This window comes from Oryx dammah, unplaced genomic scaffold (assembly GCF_014754425.2).
Source record: "Oryx dammah isolate SB20612 unplaced genomic scaffold, SCBI_Odam_1.1 HiC_scaffold_8, whole genome shotgun sequence".
NCBI lineage: Eukaryota > Metazoa > Chordata > Mammalia > Artiodactyla > Bovidae > Oryx > Oryx dammah.
The window spans coordinates 56,650,939-56,673,995 of NW_024070192.1; the positions used below are offsets into that span (position 1 = coordinate 56,650,939).

General features: G+C 38.2%; 1 protein-coding gene and 1 non-coding gene across 2 annotated transcripts in view; one reads left to right on the forward strand and one right to left on the reverse strand.

The window, feature by feature from the left end:
- The window catches only part of STXBP4 (syntaxin binding protein 4), a 233,329-nt gene that overhangs the window by 69,453 nt on the left and 140,819 nt on the right, over positions 1 to 23,057 (reverse strand). The window contains exons 14-17 of the mRNA XM_040244299.1: positions 17,677 to 17,853; positions 6,124 to 6,240; positions 5,259 to 5,308; positions 2,923 to 3,056 (exon numbers count right to left, since the gene is read on the reverse strand). Coding sequence (XP_040100233.1) covers positions 2,923 to 3,056; positions 5,259 to 5,308; positions 6,124 to 6,240; positions 17,677 to 17,853 — 478 coding nt within the window. The remainder of the gene's footprint in view (positions 1 to 2,922; positions 3,057 to 5,258; positions 5,309 to 6,123; positions 6,241 to 17,676; positions 17,854 to 23,057) is intronic.
- LOC120867514 lies at positions 8,553 to 8,656 on the forward strand. The gene has a single exon (XR_005721935.1). It is a non-coding gene; the product is annotated as a U6 spliceosomal RNA (small nuclear RNA).

Consider the following 23,057-nt stretch of genomic DNA (forward strand, 5'->3'; position numbering starts at 1 on the left):
ATTACACTTTAAAAGATGTAGTTATTTCAAATAAAGATTACACTAAAGCATCACAACACTGATTAGGTAAATATTGATGGAGATCAATGTAAAGACCTCCAGAGGTTCCAGTACTGACTGAAAATGTTTATTACATCTAGATGCTGTTTCACTGAAGGTGAACAGGACAGAGCTGACCTAAGTTTCCTTATAGTTAGCAATAAACAACTGAAAGATAAGATGCCGGTTCAGACACGTAACCGCAGTTTCCTGTGATGATTACATTGTAACTGAAAATCAATAATAACTTTAAATGTCATAGATTCAGAAAAGCTCTCATTTATCACATTTTCAAATGTATCCAAGTTCAATGAAGCTTTAGAAAATTACTTAATAATTACCATAGAGAAAAAGTATTAATTATTTAAATTAATTACTTTAAATAATAATGTACCAGTGGTACATTATTAACAATGTAAGTGGTACCAGTGGCAGTAACACCAATTTATGGAACATCTTATACTATCAGGTCCTTGACATGTATCTTGTGTAATCCTTCGATCCTGCCCCTTGAGACATTATGATCTCTGCCTTTCACATGAGGAAACAGGCGAGAGCTTAGGTAACTTGCCTACTGAGGTTAGCTGACCGACTTGAGAGGCTCTCTGAGGCACCTCAAGGATACACCGAGATTCTGAGGTACACTGTTTACGTGGATTCGAAGTGCTACTGAACTCTTCGCTGCCTCTGTGATACACAGACTTCTCCACTGCTAGACATATTTTTTGGAGAGATGGATGGCCGTGTTTGCAATGCTCTAGAAAGCATTTGTGTTCCCTGTAACTCTACATCAGGGGTTCTTAAGTTGGGATTCATAAACACTCTGATAATGGATGAAAAAATGTGTTCAATTGCACATTTCTGGGAAGAGGACTTTCATCAAATTTCAGTGGCATACAAGATCCAAAAATGGTTTGGAACTGTCCTCTAGACCTCCCTTACAGACTGCTTTTAAAGTTATAAGACCTAAGAAATCTTAACTTAATTTCTAAGGAAATTCCACAGTATAACTTCCTGGAGTGTACTTAACAAGAAAGTGGAGATAATTACCCAAATGAAAACTTCAAACTGTAACTTGAAGTAATCAGATAGCCAGGTCAAAGGAAATGAAGTGGAGGAGCTGAATTATCTACCTCCTGATAGTGATTTTCTCCTTTGCATTACAGATAGAAAAAGCTACTGCTTCAAGAGAAAGAAAAATGAGCTGAGTTTATCTGAATTATCACACTTAAAAGATAAGTTATATGTAATTACAAAAGTGCTGGGAAATACGCAAACATTAGCAACTGTATTTCTAAATAAGAAGACAACATAGAAACTATTTACTAGTTTTAAACAGCCGAGTAGGTATAATCCTATTAACAGATTCAAAAGTGTAGATGTAATTCTTTACTTTTCATCCAAAGAAGTGCTGAACTTCAAAAAATTTCTCTGAATAATCATGTTTGACAAATATAAAGGTTAATGGTAGCAAGGTATTAAAATGAATGGTTGTAATGTCCACAGGGCTATGTCTGTGCAGGTGTTTCTCTGCTGTTGCCACCCTCACTTAAAAACGTCTGACATAAAATTCTGATCATACACATAATACATTAGTAGTGGTTATTTTCATCCCCCCTAAAAACACAGAATTTCTCCACATAAAGAGTTCTTACAGGGTTTCTGAAATACATTTAATTTAAAAAAATGTAGTAGTTTAATCAAAATTATAAAAAAATGCTCACTGCAAAAATTTAGCAGATACTCTTAGAAGCATGGATTCTGATCCTCTATAGCATTGTTTTAAAGTCAAATGTTACTTTGAAGGAAGAGTCTTCAATATTACCTAATTACTAAATCAAGTCATCTACTAGCTAGGACTTACTCAAAGTCCTAGCTAGTAGATGACTTACTACATTAATATTTGATTTACTTACTATTTTAATACTTGATTAAAACAGACTTTTTCTTTTGTACATTTTTGTAATTCTTTAGCATATTAACATAGACTTTTGCTACGTGTGTGTGTGTATCTGGTCCCTAGCATAGAGATTACAAGTACAAACTAGAGGAATAGTGGAATGTAAAAGGCCAATACAAAGACAACTGGCAGACAGACTGAAACCAAGGAAAGAGACAGAAAACAAACAATAAAAAGGAAGTTCAAAAATATGTTGGGGGAAAAAGTGCCTGGAGATAGGAAGAGGGAAAGATGGCAATGTCCAATACTGAAGCTTTCCCCAAGGATCTCCGTGTCAGCGGGGAGGCCACGGGAGCAATGGAGGCATCCAGTGACAGAACACGCAGCTCCTTGAGAGAGTGTTCCCTCAGCTCTGAAGGGCAGGGACCTGCTTCAGCTCTTCTGCAGCCCTGTGACTGATTACCCTGCTGACTGCCCCAGGGTTTGCTCCCGATTTTCTCTGGTTGTGATCCGGGGGTTTTTCATAGTTATATTTAATGTTTCAGCAGCTTTGCCATTCATCTTCACTGTGTTCTAGGCTCTTTTGCTCAGTTGGGCCTTACCTTCAGTCTTATTCCATCTGTTCTATACTATTAAAAAATCCCTCAGGGTTGATTCCACCCTTCCAGGTCTCCAGTGCTGTTGTAGATTTATTTTTATAATTTATCATACCATTTCAAAGAGACTTTAAATGGAAGTAGAGGTAAAAAAAAAAAAGTGTTAATCAGCTATCTTCTGCTGGAAGTCATTTTGAGCACTTAAAACAAATATTCTTCTCCTACAACTGGTTGCATTAAACCTTTTAAGGTTTTTATCAAAGAGCTATCAATTTCACCATAGGCAAACCAATACATTTCATAAGAGTAAATGACCAAATGTGAAATTTTCTTTTGTTTTGCTAAATAAGTGATTTTTAAAAGAGTGAAAATGTATAGAAAACTTACAATCCATATCAAGTATGGCACGGACAGATTTAACAAGTTCCTTAGACTCAACTGCCAGTGTTGCTGGGAGGTTGTGTCCATTCTTTCCCAATGGCGTGAGGGATGTCTGGGAAGCTAAGAGAGCTCTTCTTTCACTATGAGGGCAAGAAAATAAAGCTGAACTTATTACATAATGAAGAATATCTATCTTTGCTAAATCTGAATTCTTATTAGTTATAAAATTGCACAAAATTTCTGATTTCTGAGAACACTGTATTCTTTTTTACTTTTTAATATAAATTTATTTATTTTAATTGAAGGTTAATTTCTTTACAATATTGTATTGGTTTTGCCATATATCAACATGAATCCGCCACAGGTATACACGTGTTCCCCATCCTAAACCCCCTTCCCTCCTCCCTCCCCGTACCATCCCTCTGGGCTGTATTCTTATAGCCATAAACTGAAATGATGCTCACAAAATAATATTTGTTTTCAATTCTTTAATACATAATAAATAGGGATATTTAAAATATTAGGTTGACCTTATGTATAAGGAGAAGGAATAGAAGGACAGCTCCTCCTAAATCACTGTTTGGCTTACATGATGTAGCCTTTTATTTAGTCTTGTAGATATTTAAATTAAACACTTAAACATAAATTCATTAAATAGACATTTACTACTACCTTGACTCATTGGAAAAGACCCTGATGCTGAGAAGGATTGGGGGCAGGAGGAGAGGGGGACAACAGAGGATGAGATGGCTGGATGGCATCACCGACTCAATGCACATGAGTTTGGGTGAACTCCCGGAGTTGGTGATGGACAGGGAGGCCTGGCGTGCTATGATTCACGGGGTCACAGAGTTGGACACGACTGAGTGACTGAACTGAACTGAACTAGTAATATTAAATATAAATTCTACTACTAAATTTGCTACTGATATTATCTCTTAAATTATCTCTTCCATTTGCTGTCCCTAAAACTAAAACAGCCTAGAGCATTTATACCACTTTTAAAAAAATGCAAATTTCACCTGAAATGCACACATTCTGATACAATTAAAATGCAAGGTTTTACTTTTACGATTATGTTAAAACTTTTACTTGAAAAGAGACAATTTTAAACTGATGACAAAGGCATCATTACTTATAATCCATCTTCCTAGGCAAGACAGCATTAATTCACAAGGAAAAACTAAAGCATTAATTCTCAAATTCAAAGGCATTATTACTTATAATCCATCTTCCTAGGCAAGACAGCATTAATTCACAAGGAAAAACTAAAGCATTAATTCTCAAATTCAAATACAGAGCCTTTCTGTGTAGAATACCAAGGCCAATATCCACTACAGAAGATACAGTGTATTAAAAAGACTGAGCCAAATTTTACTCCTGTTTAACTTTTCAAGCTGTGGTAAAAAGCTGCTTAATGTTTTTTTTTTTTTTTTTAATTGATATAAAGTTGATTTACAATATTGAATAACTTCTAAGTGTAAAGCAAAGTGATTCAGTTATATATATATTAATGTTGCTTTTTAAAGTTACCTTTGTTCCATGAATTTGCAAGAGCAGACTCTGGCTTTTAAAGGTCATTTTTAATACCAAAACTTTTGAATTATTATTCAAGGCCACGATGAAACCTTGGGTGGTAGAAGTCGGGGTCATGTCTAAACCATAAAAGGGGAATTAATTGCTGAATATTTTAACATCTTTACTGAAAATAACCATCAGGTAATTCACATAATTATCTTACATCATAAGCAGCATGTTGCTCTTGTTGTTGTTTAGTCACTAAGTTGTGTCCACCTCTTTTGTGACCCCATGGACTGTAGCCTGTCAGGCTCCTCTGTCCACAGGATTCCTCAGGCAAGAATACTGGAGGGGGTTGTTATTTCCTTCTCCAGGGGATCTTCCTGACCCAGGGATCGACCTCAAGTCTTCTGCATTGGCAGGCGGATTCTTTAAAGCTGAGCCACCAGGGAAGCCCCATAAGCAGCACCATAAGCAGTGAAATCCGATGATAACAGATAACAACAAAAACATCAGAATTCACTTGAAGAAATATTACAGTAAAATCAGTTAAAAGGTGTACCACCATAGGCGACTTTCTAAATTCAAAAATGCTATGTGGAAACCTAAAATATAATGAATCATCTTTATTTACTGAACTGCTACTTGCACAGTAAAGGGTGGAGTTTTCCTATGTTTCTTCAAGCACATGTTGCTAGAAGTAGAAGTATATTGCTAGTAGCATCCTTTATAGAAGGGAAAAATTGCTTTGACTATCTCAAGGCTATAAGAGATTTTAGCATTTTAGCCACAAGTATCAGATGAAAGCACTTGAATTTTCTTACCTTAAATTTGACAAAGGTGCAGAATTATCAGAAAATACATCTTGAATAGCCTAGAGACAAACAAAACAGTAAAGGCAATATGTAACTTTGATAGCTTTTTAAAATGTTTTTTCTTGTTTAAATAATATTTATAACCCCTCCACCCATATTATTAGAAAAGTATTTTTGTTATATGTAGAAAAATCAGTTATATTAACATACAATTCTCAGAATTATAATACATAGACATATTTCTGTAAGGGTATTTATCAACTAATGAACTAATGTTTACTTAGTATCAAAAGTTTTAAGAAAGTTTTCACTAAAACATAGCATATATTAAGGATCATATAACTCTACCTCAATCATTTCTCTTAATCTGTATGTTAGTTAGTCTTTTCATTATCTAAGCAATTTAAAATCTCAAGAGTCCCTTGGACTGCAAGGAGATCAAACCAGTCAATTCTAAAGGAAATCAGTCCTGAATATTCATTAGAAGGACTGATGCTGAAGTTGAAACTCCAATACTTTGGCCACCTGATTCGAAGAACTGACTCATTGGGAAAGACCCTGAGGCTGGGAAAGACTGAAGGTAGGAGGAGAAGGGGACGACAGAGGATGAGATGGTTGGATGACATCACCGACTCGATGGACATGAGTTTGAGTAAGCTCCAAAAGTTGGTTATGGACAGGGAGGCCTGGTGTGCAGCTGTCCTTGGGGTCGCAAAGAGTCAGACACGACTGAGTGACTGAAGTGAACTGAAGTCAGCATTGCTATTTTGAGCCCAGGGAAGGTTTCACTAGCCAACCATGACATTTATCTATATGTCAGTTGTCTACACATTTCTTAAAAATGGACATAAAGTGATGTAACAGGAAAATTTACCTCTACAAAATGGAGAAGCTTTTCAGTGGATGCCTTAAAAGTTTTCCGAGCCATTTCTGATTTTCGCAATTGGCAGTCCAGTACTGTGATTCTCTTTCTTAACTCCTGAACACTCTCCTGGAGAGAAATATCAAAAGGTGTTTTCTCTTATTGTATATATCTTTTGATTTGGAGGGGGACTTAACTAATGGCAATATTTTTAAAAGTTAAACTGCACAGGGATGCTGCAAGTTTTATAATATAAGCTACATATAACTTTACTGACAAAGCTTAACATTGTACAGCTGTCAGGGTTCCAATTCAGTTTCTTCAGAGCAAGCACTGAGGCAAATTTGAAGCTGAAGGGAACTACATTGATAAATGGCACACTAGAAAAGTATAAAATTGATTATATATCACTCCTTCCACACAGGAGGGAGTAACTACTACATTATTAGTCTTTTTACAATAAGAAAATATTAATAATAAAGCAGGAAAAGCATATGGATCAATTGCTTTCCAATTTTGGGCAACAGGCAGTGAAAGATCAGGATTCTGGAGAGATTAAAAACATGAAAGTTAAGCTCCATGACTGGCCTTTTGTCTAAAGTCTGCAAAATATGGCATAGGGAAAGAGGGTCTAAAAAGAAGATAGGGTTTTACTGACCTGAGGAAACAAAAATTGAAATTTAGAGATGGCTAAACCTGTGGGGGCATATTAGAACAGAAGAGGAAGCTACACAAAATAAAAGCTGCGAAACTATACCTAAGTATCTCTTGGTATTCAGCAGGATTCTAAGCTCTGCATATGCACAGCCAGGCATTAAAAGGCTGGCCCACTATGGTGGAATGTAAGCTAAACAGAGGTTCTGAAGTTTACATCTGGCTGTAAGTCACTGGTGTTTGACCAATTAGAGAAGAGAAGCTTAACTGAACACCCTGGGTCCTCAATTGAGACCACAGTAAGATCACACCTTAGGAATAGAGCTATGCTAACCCTAAGGGGGCTTTCCACGTGGGGCTAGGGGTAAGGAATCTGCTTGCCAATACAAAGAGGTACAAGAGACGCGGGTTTGATCCTTGGGTTGGAAGATCCCCTGGAGTAGGGAATGGCAACCCACTCCAGTATTCTTGCCTGGAAAATTCATGGACAGAGGACCCCGGCAGGCCACAGTCCATGGGGCTGCAAAGAGTTGGATGTGACTGAGCACACATATATAACTCTATTGATTGCTACAGTAAAATCATTTTAGTTAGCTTATGGTGGCTTTTTTTGGACAACATGGCTTACCAGATGCTGACAGAAACCCCTGTTAGTGTGGCACAATCCAAAATGCTGAAGATATACATACATATTTAATATAGCATGACTGAACTCGAAGCTGAGCTGGTGGAGAAGTGAAAGAATGCTGTGAACAGTAGAGGAATTTCATGAAGACGTGCAGCAGCATTGCTGCCTGAACCCACTGAAGTGAGAATACAGTGGAGCACAACTTTATTTCAGGGTATTTGCTGATTATTGGTGGTCTCTAGTTTGGGGTTTCATCAGGGACAAACAGCAGAACTTTAATGGGTAAATTAGGGAGAAACAAACCTCTTGATTTGGGCCCTGGTGAAAGGCAGACCTCAGTGCATCACTCACGCAGGTTAGAGATCAGGATTTATATTACTTATGTGGTCTGTACATTCATAAGCTGAAAATTTAGTTTAAATTAGTCCCTGACTGGTGAAAGCAAACACAAACTTTCTTTAGTGGGATAATTTCTAAATTCAGATATCAAAGAATTCCTATATTTAATGTATCAAAAGATCATGGCCTCAGTAAATAAGCTATTATGGATAAAAAGTCAGCTGAAGGAGACAAATTATATGATCAGACCTACAGAGAAGGCAGAAACTGAAGTGACTGAATACAGAATATAGTTAGAGTTGGACTATAAAGAAAGCTGAGCTCAGAAGAACTGATGCTTTTGAGCTGTGTTGCTGGAGAAGACTCTTGAGAGTCCCTTGGACAGCAAGGAGATCCAACCAGTCCATCCTAAAGGAAATCAATCCTGGATGTGCATTGGAAGGACTGATGTTGAAGCTGAAACTCCAATGTTTTGGCCACCTGATGCGAAAAGCTGACTCATTTGAAAAGACCCTGATGTTCAGAAAGACTGAAGGCAGGAGGAGAAGGGGATGACAGAGGATGAGATGGTGGGATGGCATCACCGACTCAAAAGACATGAGTTTCGGTAAACTCCGAGAGTTGGTGATGGACAGGGAGGCCTGGAGTGCTGCGGTCCATGGGCTCACAAAGAATCAGACACAGACTGAGCGACTGGACTGAACTGATGTTCAATATGTTTTAAAAACTAAGAAAGAATTTAAAGCATAATAAAGAAACAAGCTACTATCAAAATAGATCCAGATGAAGTAAAAAAAACAAACTTAGAAATAAAAATGCAGTGCTTACTTAGGCAGCACATATACTAAAATTGGAACAATACAGAGATTAGCATGGCCCCTGCACAAGAATGATACATGAATTCATGAAGCATTCCATATTTTTCACTCTTTGACATAAATCACAGCAAGATCCTCTTTGACTCAACTCCTAGAGTAATGGAAATAAAACCAAAAATAAACAAATGGGACCTAATTAAACTTAAAAGCTTTTGCATAGTAAAGGAAATAATAAATAAGATTAAAAGACCAGCCTCAGAATGGGAGAAAATAATTGCAAACAAAGCTACTGACAAAGGATTAATCTCCAAAATATATAAGCAGCTCATATAGCTCAACATCAGAAAAATAAACAACCCAATCAAAAAACTGACTAGAGGCCTAAGCAGACATTTCTCCAAAGAAGACATACAGATGGCCAATAAATACATGAAAAGATGCTCAACACTGCACATTATTAGAGAAATGCAAAACAAAAATACAATATCACTTCACACCAGTCAGAATCATCATCAGTTCAGTTGCTCAGTCGTGTCTGACTCTTTGTGACCCCATGGACCACAGCATGCCAGGCCTCCCTGTCCATCACCAACTCCCAGTGCTTACTCAAACTCATGTTCATTGAGTTGGTGATGACATCCAACCATCTCATTCTCTGTCGTCCCCTTCTCCTCCTGCCTCAATCTTTCCCAGCATCAGGGTCTTTTCAAAAGAGTCAGCTCTTCACATCAGATGGCCAAAGTATTAGAGCTTCAGCTTCAGCATCACTGCTTCCAGTGAATATTCAGCACTGATTTCCTTTAGGATGGACTGGTTGGATCTCCTTGTAGTCCAAGGGATTCTCAAGAGTCTTCTCCAATACCACAGTTCAAAAGCATCAATTCTTTGGCTCTCAGCTTTCTATATAGTTCAACTCTCACATCCATACACAACTACTGGAAAAACCATAGCTTTGACTGGACAGACCTTTGTTGGCAAATGTCTCTGCTTTTTAATATGCTGTCTAGGTTGGTCATAGCTTTTCTTTCAAGGAGCAAGCAGCGTCTTTTAATCAGAATAGCCATCAACAAAAAAATTACAAACAATAAATTCTGGAAGTGATGTGGAGAAAAGAGAACCCTATTGCACTGTTGGTGGGAATTTAAATTGATACGGCCACTATGGAGAATAGTATGGAGATTTAACAAACTAGGAATAAAATTACCATACGACCCACCAATCTCACTACTGAGCATAAATCCTGAGAAAACTACAATTCAAAAAGACACATGCACCCCAAAGTTAACTGCAGCACTATTGACAATAGCCAGGACATGGAAGCAACCTAGATGTCCATCAACAGAAAAATGGGTAAAGAAGTTGTATGTATGTATATATATAAATATATGTACATATATATAGACATATACAATGGAATATTACTCGGCCATAAAAAGGAATGAATTTGGGTCAGCTGTAGTGAGATTGATGAACCTAGAGCCTGTTATACAGTTTGAAGTCACAAAAAGAAAAATATCATATATTAACGTATGTATGTGGAATCTAGAAAAATGGTACTGAAGAACGTGTTTAGAGAAGAGAAATGGAGGCAGACGTAGGGAACGGCCTGGTGGACACAGCAGGGGAAGGAGCGGGCAGGGCCAGCCGAGCGCGCAGCACTGACTCGTGTGCACGGTCAGGTGTGGAGCGGATAAGCAGCAGGACGCTGCTGTACAGCACAGGGAGCCAGCCTGGTGCTCTGCGACAACCTGCAGGGGTGGAACGGTGGGGGAGGGAGGCTTAGGAGGGAAGGACCACAGGCATAACTGCAACTGATTTGTGCTAATGTATGGCAGAGACCACCACAGCATTGTAAAGCAAGTATCCTTCAATTTTAAGAAAGGCAGTAATAATTAGAAACTCAGCTAATGAGTTTACTATCCAACACATTAAGATAAGCTGAAAAGAGAACAGGTGAACTGGAAGACAGAGGTAAATAAACTTCTTATAATAGAGCAGAAAAATAAAAATGGAAAACATGACAAGAGAAGAGGTAAGGAAAACATAACCAGAAGATCTAGCATATATCCAACGTAAATTAGATAGGAGAGACAAGAAATAATGAAAGAGAAATAGGTCAGGATAACAGCTTAAGGTTTTGCAGAAACAGTGAAAGACACTGTTATGCAGATCGGGAAGCTCATTCCTTGAATCTCAAGCATATAAATAAAGATAGCTCAGTACACGGCTGACTATAGTCAAACTTCTGACCACTTAAGATAAAATCACCTAAAAAGAAACAACACAAACAAATAACAGACTGAAATCTGATATCACAACCATGGAACAAAAACATTAAAGAAACTCAGTGCCAGTTTAACACCCTAAATGCTACACTTCAAGAACAAGAGTTAATAAATGTTTCCAAACAAACAAAAATAAATTTCATTACAACAGATCCTATCTTTGAAAGATGAATTTCTAAATGCTGTACTTCAGGAAAAAAGAAAGCAATTCAAGCAAGTTCTGAAATGCAAGAATGTTGAAAAAAGAAAATGATAAACATGGAGGTCTATCTAAACAAAGATTGACAGCACAAAAGAAATTGTAATAATATCTAAATTATGATGTTAAAAGTCAAGAAATAACTAAAATACTTACAAAGTATTAATTAAATAGCAAGTGACTATTGGATTTGTAGTAAAGTTCTTACAGTATTTAGAAGTAGAATGATAGTGATTTGTTTTATAATTTAAGTTAAAATAGAACGCTAACATTGCTATTACAAGATAATCATTAAAATTAGAAACCAAGTGTCTAACTTCTAAACCAGCATGAAAGTGAAAGTTGCTTAGTTGTGTCCAACTCTTTGAGACCCCATGGACCGCAGCCTGCCAGGCTCCTCTGTCCATGGAATTCTAAAAACCAGAATATTGGAATGGGTAGCCATCCCTTCGCCAGGGGATCTTCCCAATCCAGGGATCGAACCCGGGTCTCCCACATTACAGGTGGATTCTGTATCATCTGAGCCACCTGCAAGTGAAAGCAGCATGAAGGTGGAGGTGAAGGTGAAGTCGCTCAGTCGTGTCCGACTCTTTGCGACCCCGTGGACGGTAACCTACTAGGCTTCTCCGTCCATGGGATTCTCCAGGCAAGAATACTGGAGTGGATTGCCATTTCCTTCTCCAGGGGATCTTCCCAACCCAGGGATTGAACCCAGGTCTCCCGCATTGGAGGCAGATGCTTTTAACCTCTGAGCCAGCAGGGAAGCCCAAGCAGCATAGTAAAATAAATTAAATGGGAGTGGGGGAACATAGGAAAACTCTGACCCAATCCAAACAGAAGGGGCGAAGGGAGGTAAGAAACGACAAACAACTAGAAAACATGGGACAAATAAAATGCAGAAAATAAAAGGGCAGAAATTAAGCCAAGTACATTAGTGAATAAGAAGGTAAATGAAAGATCTTTCCTATTAAAGGTCAAAAATTAGTAAAATGGGAAAAAAATCCAATTACCTGTTGTTTACTATAGACACAATTAAAATATAAGGACAGGGACTTCCCTGGTGGTCCAATGGTTCAAATCAGCCTTGCAATGCAGGAGGCGCAGGTCTGATCCCTTGGAGAACTGAGAACCCATATACTATGCAGTACCTAAGCCCGTGCTCCACAACGAAAAGCCTGTATGCTGCGATTACTGAAGCGCCTGTGCCGTAACTACTGAGCCTGTGTGCTACAACTATAGATTGCATGCACCGCAATGAAAGCTTCTGCATGACACAGCTAGGACCTGATGCAGCCAATCGAATAAATAGATCATATAAGGACTAATAGAGTTTTTGCCAAGAGAACACACTGGTCATAACAAACACCCTCTTCCAGCAACACAAGAGAAGACTCTACAGATGGATATCACTAGATGGTCAATACTGAAATCAGATTGATTATATTCTTTGCAGCCAAAGATGGAGAAGCTCTATACAGTCAACAAAAACAAGACCAGGGGCTGACTGTGGCTCAGATCATGAACTCCTTAGTCAAATTCAGGCTTAAATTGAAGAAAGTAGGGAAAACCACTAGAAGTTTCAAGTATGACCTAAATCAAATCCTTTACGATTATACTGTGGAAGTGAGAAATAGATTCAAGGGATTATATCTGACAGACAGGATGCCTGAAGAACTATGGACGGAGGTTCATGACATTGTACAGGAGGCAGGGCTCAAGATCATCCTAAGAAAAAGAAATGCAAAAAAGCAAAATGGTTGTCTGAGGAGGCCTTACAAATAGCTGTGAAAAGAAGAGAAGCCAAAAGCAAAGGAGAAAAGGAAAGATATAGGCATCTGAATGCAGAGTTCCAAAGAATAGCAAGGAGAGATAAGAAAGCCTTCCTCAGTGATCAATGCAAAGAAACAGAGGTAAACAATACAATGGGAAAGACTAGAGATCTCTTCAAGAAATTAGAGATACCAAGGGAACATTTCATGCAAAGCTAGGCTCAATAAAGGACAGAAATGGTATGGACCTAACAGAAGCAGAAGATATTAAGAAGAGATGGCAAGAATACACAGAATAAGTGTACAAAAAAGATCTTCACGACCCAGATAATCACAATGGTGTGATCACTCACCTAGAGCCAGACATCCTGGAATGTGAAGTCAAGTGGGCTTTAGAAAGCGTCACTACGAATAAAGCTAGTGGAGGTGATGGAATTCCAGTTAAGCTATTTCAAATCCTAAAAGATGATGCTATGAAAGTGCTGCACTCAATATGCCAGCAAATTTGGAAAACTCAGCAGTGGCCACTGGACTGGAAAAGGTCAATTTTCATTACAATTCCAAAGAAAGGGAATGCCAAAGAATGCTCAAACTATCCACAATTGGACTCATCTCACATGCTAGCAAAGTAATGCTCAAAATTCTCCAAGTCAGGCTTCAACAGTATGTGAACTGTGAATTTCCAGATGTTAAAGCTGGTTTTAGAAAAGGCAGAGGAACGAGAGATCAAATTGCCAACATCCGTTGGATCATCGAGAAACCAAGAGAGTTCCAGAAAAACATCTGCTCCTGCTTTATTGACTATACTGAAATCTTTGACTGGGTAGATCACAACAAACTGTGGAAAATTCTTAAAGAAATGTGTATACCAGACCACCTGACCTGCCTCCTGAGAAATCTATATGCAGGTCCAGAAGCAACAGTTAGAACTGGACATGGAATGACAGACTGGTTCTAAATCGGGAAAGGAGTACATCAAGGTTGTATATTGTCACCCTACTTATTTAACTTATATGCGGAGTACATCATGAGAAACGCTGGGCTGGATGAAGCACAAGTGGAATCAAGATTGCCAGGAGAAATATCAATAATGTCAGATATGCAGATGACACCACCCTTATGGCAGAAAGTGAAGAGGAACTAAAGAGCCTCTTGATGAAGGTGAAGGAGGAGAGAGAAAAAGTTGGCTTAAAGCTCAACATTCAGAAAACAAAGATCATGGCATCTGGTCCCATCACTTCATGGCAAATAGATGGGGAAACAGTGGAAATAGCGGCTGACTTTATTTTGGGGTCTCCCAAATCACTGCAGATGGTGATTGCAGCCATGAAATTAAAAGACACTTACTCCTTGGAAGGAAAGTTATGACCAACCTAGACAGCATATTAAAAAGCAGAGATGTTACTTTGCCAACAAAGGTTCGTCTAGTCAAGACTATGGTTTTTCCAGTGGTCACGTATGGATGTGAGAGTTGGACTATAAAGAAAGCTGAGCACCAAAGAATTGATGCTTTTGAACAGTGTTTTTGGAGAAGACTCTTGAGAGTCCCTGGACTGCAAGGAGATCCAACCAGTCCATCCTAAAGGAGATCACTCCTGGGTGTTCATTGGAAGGACTGATGTTGAAGCTGAAACTCCAATACTTTGGCCACCTGATGAGAAGAGCTGACTCATTTGAAAAGACCCTGATGCTGGGGAAGATTGAGGGCAGGAGGAGAAGGGGACGACAGAGGATAAGATGGTTGGATGGCATCACCGACTCGATGGACATGGGTTTGAGTAGATTCCGGGAGTTGGTGATGGACAGGGAGGCCTGGCATGCTGCAATTCATGGGGTCACAGAGAGTCGGACACGACTGAGCAACTGAACTGAACTGAACTCATAATCTGAGTCAAATACACATAAAAGATCAAAGGATTATGTAGCCACCACATATGTAAAGAAAAAGAACTAGACAGGGTCATCAGATCAAGATTTAGAGTAAAAGAGGCTTTTGAATTGAAAGGGACTGGGATAGTTTATCATTCATTTAGAAAAAGAAGGAAAGAATGGAATGGACCCCTATCTCATACAATGACATAAAACCATGACAGAAGGATCAAATTTTAAAAACTTTTAGAGACAAATATAAAAACATTTTTGAGAATGGAGGGACTTCTAGAAAGACACATGAAGGAAAAGACTGGATTATATGAAAATAACAGCTGTTCATTTCACCTTAGGGTGCAAAGGCAAGCATAAATTCAGGAGAAGATTTTTACAACATGAAAAATAAGAAACATTTCACATAGAAACACAAATGCCTAATAAATGCATAAATATTAGCTCAACTGGCTAACTGGGATAAGAGGCAAAGCCCTGGTTTACTGCATTTGGTGGTGTAAATAATCTTACCATGGCTCATTTCAAGCTAACCACCTGATGTCATTGAAAAGAGAGTTAAGATCAGTTTAAATACTTTCAAACACAATCGGCATTGCCTAACTGTAATTAGTAAAGCTGATCATACAATCATCACTCAACCTACCAATTCCACTCTAGTATGAACAAAAGAGAACTGCTACACATGTGGAATAGGATATATATACAAAACTGTTTAGCAACATCGTTCGTAAAAGAAGAAAACTGAAACAGTTGTACTGTCTATCAAATGCAGTATGGACAAATATACTGTAGTATATCCACTCAGTGGAATACAAAAAAGCAATGAAAAGACATGAACTCGCTATAAACTTCAAATAAATAAATCACAAATACAACATTTTGAGTGAAAAAAACACAAGTCGGAATAATAAAAGTAGTATGTTTTCTACTCATATAAAGTTGACAAACAGGTAAAATTCAACAATACGTTGTTAAGGGATATGTGCATGCATGCTTAAGTGCTCAGTCATGTCCAGCTCTTTGTAACCCCATGGACTGTGTTCCACCAGGCTCCTCTGTCCTTGGGATTCCCCAGGCAAGAATACTGGAGTGGGTAGCCATTCTCTTCTGCTGGGGATCTTCCTGACCCAGGGATCAAACCCAGGTCTCCTGCATTGTGGGTGGATTCCTTATTGTCTGAGCCACCAGTGAAGACTAAGGGATATATATACACAGGTAGTAAAATAATCAAGAAAATGGTTAAGATTAAATCTAGGAAAGTGGTTTTATGGGATGAAATTGGAAAGGGACATTGTGGGTCTTCAAATGTATTGGTAAATTTTTATTTCTTAAGCTGAAGGAAAAAATAAATAAAAAGGGAGCTAAGTAAACACAGAGATAATATAAGGGAAAACTTGTAAGAAAAATATTTATTGTTATAAAAATAATGTTTTAAAAATGAATATCTGCATCAGAATTCTGTAATATTTTGGCCAGTATCTCTTCAAGCAATCTCAAACAATTAAAAAAAAAGTTTCCCTCTCTTTCTCCACTGGTATTGGGGTTGGAAAATGTTGAGATGTTCATCTCTAACATCTCTTGGGAAAAAAAAAAAGATTACTTTCAGACATGGGCTAATGGCTTAGTTTAGGATTTTGTTCTCTTAACAAAATTTTGTTCCTCGGAATGGCATGAGACACCATTATGCTAAAAAAGAGAACTGAATTAATTATATTACCACAAAACTTAGGACAAAAATGTTCTTCAGCTAGGAGCTGAAATAGAGAACAGCAAATAACCTATGCTTTAAAAAATTGAATAACTTCATATGAATTCCTTAAATGTTATATTATTTAAAAAGAAAGTATTTTTAAAGACTTGATTATCCCTCCAAAAATAAATCAAGTTATTATTTAAAAAGTACTTTTAATATTCTGATAATCCCACCAATATTTTCAGAATCATGCTAAGTTACTCACATGAAATAAGCATATATCTCTGATTTCAGAACATAAACCTAGGTCAAGAATAATAAATATATGCAACATTCCTTAGTATTTCTGCCATCTAAAGTATTGCTCCCCCTTGGCCTTGTGGTATTATCAATGGGTGACAGGAACATCAGACTTCTTCTGGAGCTCGTTTAAATGGCAAATGTGAAAAATGTATCTCTTAGATAATCAAAGAAAATTTCAGATTTTCTTCTGTATCTTGCTTTTCTAAAACTAGTTTCATTTCCACTTGGTATATTTAAGGTATTTAACTCTTTTATGTTTAAATAAATAAATGTAAAATTTTCAAATTTGTTTTATGTCCTTTTGAAAGATGACTGGACTAGAGACATAAATACTTATTATGGTTAGAAATAAATTCTAGGATGTTATAAAATATCTATTTCAATTTATTTAATTTTCTACCTTATTTCAGTGAAAAAAAGTATACATGTCTATTACAGTTTTTGAAGACCATTCAATGAATACAGTATATATAATGTTTTACAAAATCACATAATAAAAAAATTCACATTAAAAGAAAGGTCACATTGCCTTCTGAAAAGCATTCAGTATTTTGCTACTGAAATTGAAGCCTGCTTAACTCAAACTCAAGTTTCTTTCTCTTAATTAACTTGGGCCTTTGGCAAAAAATTATTTAACTTTCACACTTCCTCAAGTGCTCTAAACAAAGAGTAAAACAGAATTAAAAGACAAATTAGCAAGTTTAGGGAAAAAGGAGGAAACCAATGTAATGGGACTTAATGCTTGAGTTGTACAATGTTGACCAGTGACCCAAAAAAACTTGGGGCACATACTTTTCCATCCCAAAGCTATCTGGATAAAGGGAGGCTCATAACCTTCACATTACCCCCACCACGACACATCACCCTACCACTGAATAACAGAAGACAAACACTGACCTAGTTTAGAAGTGCAGATGAAAAAAAAATGAAAACAGGATACATAGCTACGGCAAGGAAACCATGGTAACCAGAAAAGAGAACTGTTTTGCTTACTTTATTTTGGTCAGAATAATCAGCAAGCTGAGCCTTCAGCTCTGTAATCTCAGCCTCTAACAGACGGATCACTTCCTCGTAATCCATTTCCATTCCCTGTGCCTGTCTCTGTGCAGCTTCGGCAAGATGAAGCCGACTTCGCAGGGCTCTTGTTTCTTCGACCACAGCTTTGGCTTCCTAAATATTTAAAGAAAATAATGTCATTGAAGAAAAGAATGTAAAAATAGTAGCGGTTTAAACAAAATATTTCCTTCCTTCTGGAAGTTATAATTCAAAAAATGAATCAATATACTTTTATTTTTCACATCTCAATTTGAAAACTAATATTCATGTTATTTAATTAAGGTCATGTGTGACCTTACTTTTCCTTGATTTCTTGGATAACTTTCAGTATGGACTCTCCAACTTCACACATTTAGGAGAGAATTTTGAAAATAAGAGAAGCAGAAGGAAACTGAAAGTGCAAAATAGAATAAGAATTGGCTCAAAAGATAAAAAGAGCAGACTTCTACAAAAGTCAAGCAGGTGGTAGGGCTCATGTTCTATGAAGGTTTTTGCAGCTTCATCAGAGCCTGCTGAGAGATTTATAGTGTTAAGGGCTTCTTGGTGGTCCAAGCCCCAGGAGCCAAATCTTATTCCTAGACATCAGTCTAAGAGCTACCTCCCCATTTTGATTTAAGCCAAAAGGCAGAATTCAGTAGCAAAATATACAGCCATTTCTATAGGATGCAATGCTCACCACATTTAGAACAACACTGAGGGAAAGGCATTCAACAGAGGCTCAGAGAGGTAACATAACCTATGCAAGGGCAGATACCAGTGCCAGAATTTAAACCCAGCTTTACCTGACTCCAACATTAATGCTCTTCTCACCATTTTACTCCACCACTAGATGACAAAAACAAAAACAAAACTATACACTCATTGTATTTTTCACCTTAGGAAGTGGATGGTGTGGCCCAAAGCATTTGCACTCTCAAAAATGCGCCTTGGTGCTGGCTCAATAACAGTTCCCAGGACACCAATATAATTTAATATTGCACTTCCTATAATGTAAACCATTTCTTTCTTTCTTTTTTTTTTTTTAACTTGATGCAGAAATTGTTTTTCTCTGCAATGGAACTTTCTGCTCCAATTGCCGTGGCTAATATTCAACTATGGCTATTTTAATTTTCTGGAAGCTTTTACAGGACACTTGCTTTTGTTTGAGCCTAGGGGAGGGTTAGAAATATTTTTACTACAGGACATATTTTAAGGGTCAATTTTTCATTCATACATTCAGTAACTATTAAGTACTCACTGTGTGTCAGTTTCTGTCTCAGGTACTGAAGATGGAACACCTAACCCAATACAAAGTCCTCCTTTTGTCCCCCAATATTTATAATCTAGTCTGGGGAGATGGCAAACTAGAGATAGTCCATGAAGAGCTCACTTAGAAGACTTTTAATCAGAGAACAGCAGAAAGGATGGAGCCACGCAGATTTCTGAAAGAAGGAGCTTTCTGGGCAGAGAGAACAGTTTGTGCAAAGGAACTGAGATAGCATTGTGCATCCACAGCATTCTGCATCTTCAGAGAACAGCAAGGAACCAGGGTGGCCGAAGTAGACAGGAGGAGAGGACAGGAAGAAGCGGGTGCAGGACATGGGGGTAAAGTGTTCACAGGTCTCTGGGCAGGGATGGGGCTGGCATGGAGTGGCAGATCTCGAGAGCCTCTGTAGGCCATTGTAAGGACTTTACTTTTACTCACAGCCAGAGGGAAAGCAACTGGAGAGTGCTGAGCAGAGACGCGGTAAAAGGACACCTATCTAACTAACACATCAGTCAGTTCATCCCAGGCGGTCAAGGGTTACCAGTGTGACAACTGGATCAACCTCACAGAAGACTGCACGAGTGGGAGGCAACGGCCTAGTGTGTGTCAGCAGGGCTCTAACTGTTTTGGATAGATCACCTCAAATAATCTCCCCAGTGCTGTGAGAGCTATGTCCCCACTTTTACCCTCATTTAATAGACAGGAAACTGGAAAGTTAAGTAGTTTGCTCAGAATCACAAACTTAGTAAGTGGCAGAGCTGGGATTTGAACCCAGGCTGTCCAGTTACAAAGTCCATGGTCTTGGCTATAGAATATGCTAAAAAACCAAATATCTTGTAAATGACAACATTATTGGTGCCCACCCCTGCATGAGCTTAGGATGTGGCCATAACAACACACTCAAACACATTTGAGGCTGCTACACCGTTCCCCGTTTTCCATTCAATCAGGCTAGGAAAAAAATAATATTGTCACTGAAGAGAAAGGGAGGGGCAGAGAATTCACCATAGCAGCAACGAAGAATAACTAATTCGATGATTTGTCTCCTTCACGTTTGCTTCATGCAGCCTTTATTCCTCTATAAAAACAGCACTTTTATTTTTGTTCAAAGAACGCTAGTTAATTAAATGAAGAATCTGAATGGAATTTATATAGCCATTATAGTGCACTGATGGTAATACGGTGTGGAATGCAGTGGGGTGGTAAGAGATGCTGAATAAATTCATGCCGTTTCTTTTGTAAATGTATAACTGTCAGGCTGGTAAATGTGACCCTTTAGTAAAGTTCTAGCCCAATTCCCACTGAATGGCTGTTTAAAAGATTAGTGCATTGAAATGACGACTCTTAGAGGAAGCAGTAAAGAAAAGATAGCAGCAGTGTGCCACATTTAGCAATACAGGATCACATAAATCCATTTTTTCTTTTCCTCCTGGGCTGTTTTCTAATAACTGTAAAGCCTCCTATGTCAGTAATAATTGAGCCAGAATTTCCCTAGTACCTCACCATGAGCCTGAAATCCAATCAGGCGAAATGTGGCAGCCAGTTCACTGATTTACTCTGTGTTAGGTACAGATTAATTCAGTTTAAAAGTTAGAAAACGTTGGCTCATAAAATAGCAAGGGAATTCCAAACAAGCATCTACTTCTTCTTCACTGACTATACTAAAGCCTTTGACTGTGTGGATCATAACAATCTGTGGAAAATTCTTAAAGAAATGGGAACACCAGACCACCTTACTTGTCTCCTGAGAAACCTGTATGCAGGGCAAGAAGCAACAGTTAGAAAAAGACATGGAATAATGGACTGGCTCAAAATTGGGAAAGGAATACATCAAGGCCATATATTGTTACCCCACTTACTTAACTTATATGGAGAGTACATTATGAGAAATGCCAGGCTGAAAGACTCACAAGCTGGAATCAAGATTGCTGGAAGAAATATCAACAACCTCGGATATGCAAGTGATACCACTCTAATGGCAGAAAGCAAAGAGGAGCTAAAGAGTCTCTTGATGAATGTGAAAGAGGAGAGTGAAAAAGCTGGCTTAAAACTCAGCATTCAAAAAACTTAAGATCCTGGCACCTGGTCCCATCACTTCATGGCAAATAGATGGGGAAAAAGTGGAAACTGACAAGTTTGACTTTCTTTGGCTCCAAAATCACTGTGGATGGTGAGTACAGCCACAAAATTAAAAGATGCTTGTTCCTTGGAAGAAAAGCTATAACAAACCTAGACAGTGTATGAAAAAGCAGAGACATCACTTTGCCAACAAATGACCATATGGTTAAAGCTATGGTTTTTCCAGTTGTCATGTACAGATGTGAGAGCTGGACCATAAAGAAGGCTGAGCGCCAAAGAACTGATGCACTCAAACTGTGGTGCTGGAGAAGACTGTTGAGAGTCCCTTGGACAGCAAGGAGATCAAATCTGTCAATCCTAAAAGAAATCAATTCTGAATATTCATTGGAAGGACTGATGCTGAAGCTGAAGCTTCAATACTTTAGCCTCCTGATGCAAAGAGCCAACTCACTGGAAAAGATCCTGATGCTGGGAAAGACTAAGGGCAGGAGGAGAGGGTGACAGAGGAGGAGATGGTTGGATGGCATCATGGACTCAAAGGACATGAGTTTGAGAAAATTCTGGGAGATGGTGAAGGACAGGGAAGCCTGTCGTGCTGCTGTCCAAGGGGTCACAAAGAGTCAGACAGAACTTAGCAACGGAACAACAAAGATGTAATAGCAAATCAGAAAAATCAACAAAAGTATTACACATTTTAATATTAAGCAGTACAAAGAAATGCACTAAAAGGGAATCCTAAATTATGAAGGCATATCTCTGACTTAACATTTTTTTAGTGACATTGAGAAAATGACTTCAACTTACACTGTCTGGTTGTTAAATCAGGATTTTCCACCTTAGAATTTCACAATGAACCTTCAGGGAAGATCAGACCAAATTCTTTGAAAATATACTTCACACTAATGAAAATCTTTGTAAGCTACAAGAACTTTGCTACGTGATTGTGTTGAGACAAAGGGCCGCATAAACTCAGACAAAGGGCAGCATAAACTCAAAGGACAAAATATCATGTTTTTCCATATACAGCACTTTTCTCCCTTTAAGGCTCTGTTGTCATTGCTCAGTCACTAAGCAGTGTCCGACTCTTTGTGATCCCATGGACCGCAGCTTGCCAGGCTTCCCTGTCCATCACCAACTCCTGGAGTTTACCTAAACTCATGTCCACTGAGTCCGTGATGCCATCTAAACATCTCATCCCCTGTTGCCTACTTCTTCTCCTGCCCTCAGTAATTTCCAGTATCAGGGTCTTTTCCAGTGAGTCAGCTCTTTGTGTCAGGTGGATAAAGTACTGGAGGTTCAGCTTCAGTGCTTCCAATGAATATTATGTTGATTTCCTTTAGGATTGACTGTTTTGATCTCCTTGCTGTCCAAGGGACTCTCGAGTCTTCTCCAGTACCATGAGTTGACAGGCTACTTTATGGTCCAACTCTCACATCTGTACATGACTACTAGAAGAACTATAGCTTTGGCTAGAGACCTTTGTTGGCAAAGTGATGTCTCTGCTTTTTCATATGGAGGCTAGGTTTGCCATAGCTTTTCTTCCAAGGAGTAAACATCTTTTAATTCTGTCGCTGGAGTCACTGTCCACAGTGATTTTGGAGCCCAAGGAAATGAAATCTGTCACTGTTCCATTAACATGATATTGAATAAAAAATATGGGTATTAGATATACTTCAGAATCTTAGATTTTTTTTTTTTCATTTTCTGGCTCTGTAATTCTCCAAGACTCAGTTTTTTCATTTGTATAAGGGTAAATAACAGCATCCACTTTATAAGCTCAAAACAACTCTCACAATAAGGGTTAAAGAACTACAGCTCTTGGTACACTTTTTCCCTGTTCCTCTTCATTGTTTTCAAATAGACACATAATCACCAATGTGATGAGAGAGCTAGACTGGATGAAATGACTGAGGCACTCAAGTAGTTCTTTGGAAGTAAAACGTGCACATGTCTTTTTTAACGTTAGCAACAGTTATGTAAAACCTTCCCTTCT